Source organism: Pelodiscus sinensis, chromosome 30 (genome assembly GCF_052426305.1).
Source record: "Pelodiscus sinensis isolate ZL-2025 chromosome 30, ASM5242630v1, whole genome shotgun sequence".
Lineage (NCBI taxonomy): Eukaryota > Metazoa > Chordata > Testudines > Trionychidae > Pelodiscus > Pelodiscus sinensis.
In genome coordinates, this window is record NC_143081.1 from 446405 (window position 1) to 450377 (window position 3973).

Here is a 3973-nt window from a genome sequence, read left to right on the forward strand (position 1 = left end):
TCTGCCCCTCCTCATCCACCATAACCCCCCCGCCAGCCTCTCCCTGCAGCCCTGCCCCTCCCCATCCACCATAACCCCCCCCGCCAGCCTCTCCCTGCAGCCCTGCCCCTCCCCATCCACCATAACCCCCCCCAAGCCTCTATCCTGCAGCTCTGCCCCTCCTCATCCACCATAACCCCCCCGCCAGCCTCTCCCTGCAGCCCTGCCCCTCCTCATCCACCATAACCCCCCCCGCCAGCCTCACCCTGCAGCCCTGCCCCTCCCCATACACCATAACCCCCCCAAGCCTCTATCCTGCAGCTCTGCCCCTCCTCATCCACCATAACCCCCCGCCAGCCTCTCCCTGCAGCCCTGCCCCTCCTCATCCACCATAACCCCCCCGCCAGCCTCTCCCTGCAGCCCTGCCCCTCCTCATCCACCATAACCCCCCCCGCCAGCCTCACCCTGCAGCCCTGCCCCTTCCCATCCACCATAACGCACCCCGCCTCCGCCAGTCTGTGCCCTGCCTGTCTTGCCTGGGGAATGTCTCTCGGAAAATGGCAAAGGACACTTGATTGTTTCACTTGCAAACTGAACCCGCTCAGTGTGGGAGTGACACGGCTCTCAGCTGGCTCACACGCTACAAGGCAATTTCCCCCTCTGGACAGTCACAGCTCCCCACCAGTTTCTCCGCATGAGCCGCTGCCACCCTGACTCGATTAGCGTCATTAACACAAGCCACTTCTTCCTGTTACAGAGTCTTGCTGCTGCTACCTCCACTGCTGTGCATCTGACGGGCGGGTTTCTCCCACACAAGCTGCTGCCCCAATATATCTGTGAGTCCCCAAGGTGCACAGGCCTCCTGACTCCTTTTACAGATACAAAGTAAAACAGCAACCCCACTGAGACACTCCACCAGTGCGCTTCCCATCTCACCCGCACGCCCACTCCGGCGTGGCATCTACACAGCCTGGCCTGCGGATGTACAAGGTGGGAGACTGTGGCCAGGGGGCTGGAATAATTTCTGCAGTGGAGGGGCTAAGAACCATTGCACTAAATTGTAATCTTGGGGCTGATGGAAACCAGGCAACACGTCGCAGGCCAGGCATCCCTAGCAACCCAGCCCCGGTGACACAATGCCCTGCCCAGCACAATCATCCCCTGTTCCTCCCACCCCCTCACCAAATTAGGGGAGACAGGCATGCCACACATGAGAAAATTTGGCCAGGAAGGGAGGCTTTCAGGTCCCACAGAGATAAGGCTAGAAAACCCTAGTCAGAGTGTCACTGAAATTATTGTAATAGGGCAAGAGAGAAGAGAAGAAGAAACTAAACTAGATGTTCCTCCTCCATCTCTGGAAAGTAAGATCTTCAATGCTGAAATTTTCACTCCAAATTCAGCACCACTGCTGTGAGTCCCTGACCCCGTCTGGCACAACAAGGACAGAAATATTCCCCGCTCCTGAGGGAAGGGAGTCCTGGGGGCAGTGGTGGGAAGGGTGAACATCGCAGCTGTAGGGTGTTGGGTGCTTTCAGTAACTCACTGGCTTCATTTCTCTGCCCTACCCCAGGAATGAGTCCCAAATGGAGCTGACCAACCACACGATGGTGACTCATTTCATCCTCCGAGGGATCCCCAACACTGACGGCCTCCAGACCATCCTCTTCTTCACCTTCTTAGCCTTCTACCTCTGCACCCTGCTGGGCAACATGCTCATCTTCTCCGCCGTCCTTGGTGACTCCCGCCTGCACACCCCCATGTACTTCTTCCTCTGCAACCTGGCTGTGCTGGACTCTGGCATCTCTTCCGCCAGCATCCCCAAATTGCTGGCCATCCTCTGGGCTAACAGTAAAACCATCTCGCTGGGCGGGTGCATGGCTCAGCTCTTCTTCTACCACTTCTTAGCCAGCACCGAGTGCCTGCTTTGTACGGTCATGGCCTATGACCGGTACGTGGCCATCTGCCACCCACTGCGCTACCTGCTCATCATGAACCGCAGGGTGTGCACCCTCCTGGCTGCTGGCACCTGGATTGCCAGCTCCTTCCATGCCACCATCCTCACCAGCCTGACTTTCACGCTGCCCTACTGCGGGTCCAACGTCATAGACTATTTCTTCTGCGACATCTTCCCTGTGGCCAAGCTGGCCTGTGCAGACACGTACATCTTGGAGACAGTGAGCTTCACCAATAGTGGCATGGTGCCCATGACTTTATTCGTTCTCATCCTCGCCTCCTACATCAGAATCGCCTACTCCATCCTGAAGATGAACGCGGGTGAAGGACGGCGCAAAGCGGCCTCCACTTGCGCCTCCCATCTGGTGGTGGTGACTATGTTCTTTGGGCCTTGCGCCCTGATCTACACTCAGCCAGGGATGAGCGAACTGCTGGTGACCCCTGTGGACATCTTTGGCAACCTGGTGACGCCCATGCTGAACCCAGCCGTCTACACGCTGCGCAACAAAGAGGTGAAGGCGGCTCTGCGGAAACTAGGAGGAGGCCAGAGAACTGCAGGCTGACGTGTGGCTGCAGGAGCGGCATGCGAGTCTGTTCGGAAACCCACCTAGGAACCAATCGGCATGGCCTTTTGATGGCTTTTGAGACTCTTTCTCCCTTCAGCCATCTCCTCCTCCCCCCTTCCCACCGGTGAGGACAATAACGGGCATCTCAAGGCTGGAGTCTACCAGAGTCCCTGACCCCATCTGGCACAGGAATCCCGTAGTACTACAACCCCATGGGGGCTGGAGAAAAGACTGTCCCACCCCCAAGATGCAGTCCAGCTCCTTAAAATAAGGGCAGCTTTGGGGATCTGCCCCAGATCGAGAGTTGCCCTCCCTGGCCCTGGCATAAGCCTGGTGGAGCCCTTTGACCTTCTTCTGCACCTGTTCTTGGGTACAGATGTGGCCTTTTGTCACCTCCCATAGACGTCCACATTCCTGCATCTGGTGCAGAGATCCTGGAGGTTGGTCTCGTCCCCCCAAACCTCAATAAGGACCAGGATCTCCGCACCAGACCAGGAAGGTGCATGTCTTTTCTGACCCCTGCCAGGCTCCTGGGAGCTGCCTGACTGCTCCCCGGGCTCAATGGAGGGCTGGGTGGGAGCATCAGGCTGGCCCATCCTGGGGGGGGGGGGGGGGGGGAAGCAAGGCAAGGCAGCTGCAGGGTGGCTCAGGGCTCTTGTGAACCACAAATCCTCTCTGCACAGGCTGCAGCTTTAAGGGCTCTGGTGTGGACAGAGCATGTCCAGCTGAGTGTGGACAGAGTGGTCAGCGGGGCACCCTGGGAAGGGCTGGAGGCCCCCTATTTCGAAATAGCAGCTATTCCCTGTCCACACAGCCCCTGATTGACCTGAGAGCGGGGGGAGCACAGAAAATCTCCTCCCACCACCAGAGGTGTGGGATCCGAGAGGGAACTGCTAGCTGTTCAGAAGAGCTGGTGGCTCTCTCTGCGGATGGAGTCCAAGACTTCATGTGCTTCTCCCACCCATACAGCAATCAGTGTTCTTGCCCTACCCCTTTGGCCTGAGGCCCTGCCGCTACCAGAGTGGCCCAGGGGCAGTTACAAAATATCTGAAGTGACCCCCACACAAAAATTATTGCCCTCTCCGGTTTAGACCACCCCTGACAGGTGTCTGTCCAACCTGCTCTTCCATATCTCCAGGGATAGAGATTCCACAATCTCCCTGAGCAATTTATTCCAGTGCTTAACCACCCTGACAGGTAGGAAGCTTTTCCTGATCCCCAGCCTAAACCTCCCTCAGTGCAACTAAAGCCCATTGCTTCTTGTCCTGTCATAAGAGGACATGAACAATTTTTCTCCCTCCTTGTAACACCCTTTTAGGTACTTGAAAACTGCTCGTGTGTCCCCGAGTCTTCTCCTTTCCACAATAAACAAACCCAGTCCTTTAAGGCCTCTTCATAGCTCATTTCTTCTAGACCTTTCATCATTCTTGTTGCTTTTCTCCAGACTAAGGATGTTAAATTGCGGTTAATTGACT

The 3973-nt window shown here is 56.7% G+C and overlaps 1 protein-coding gene across 1 annotated transcript; it reads left to right on the top strand.

Annotated features, from left to right (window-relative positions):
- The first annotated feature begins 1562 nt into the window (after window positions 1-1562).
- LOC102443756 (putative olfactory receptor 10D4) lies at window positions 1563-2495 on the top strand. Its single transcript, XM_025187826.2, has one exon. The coding sequence runs from the start codon at window positions 1563-1565 to the stop codon at window positions 2493-2495; it is 933 nt and encodes a 310-aa protein (XP_025043611.2).
- The last annotated feature ends 1478 nt before the right edge of the window (window positions 2496-3973 follow it).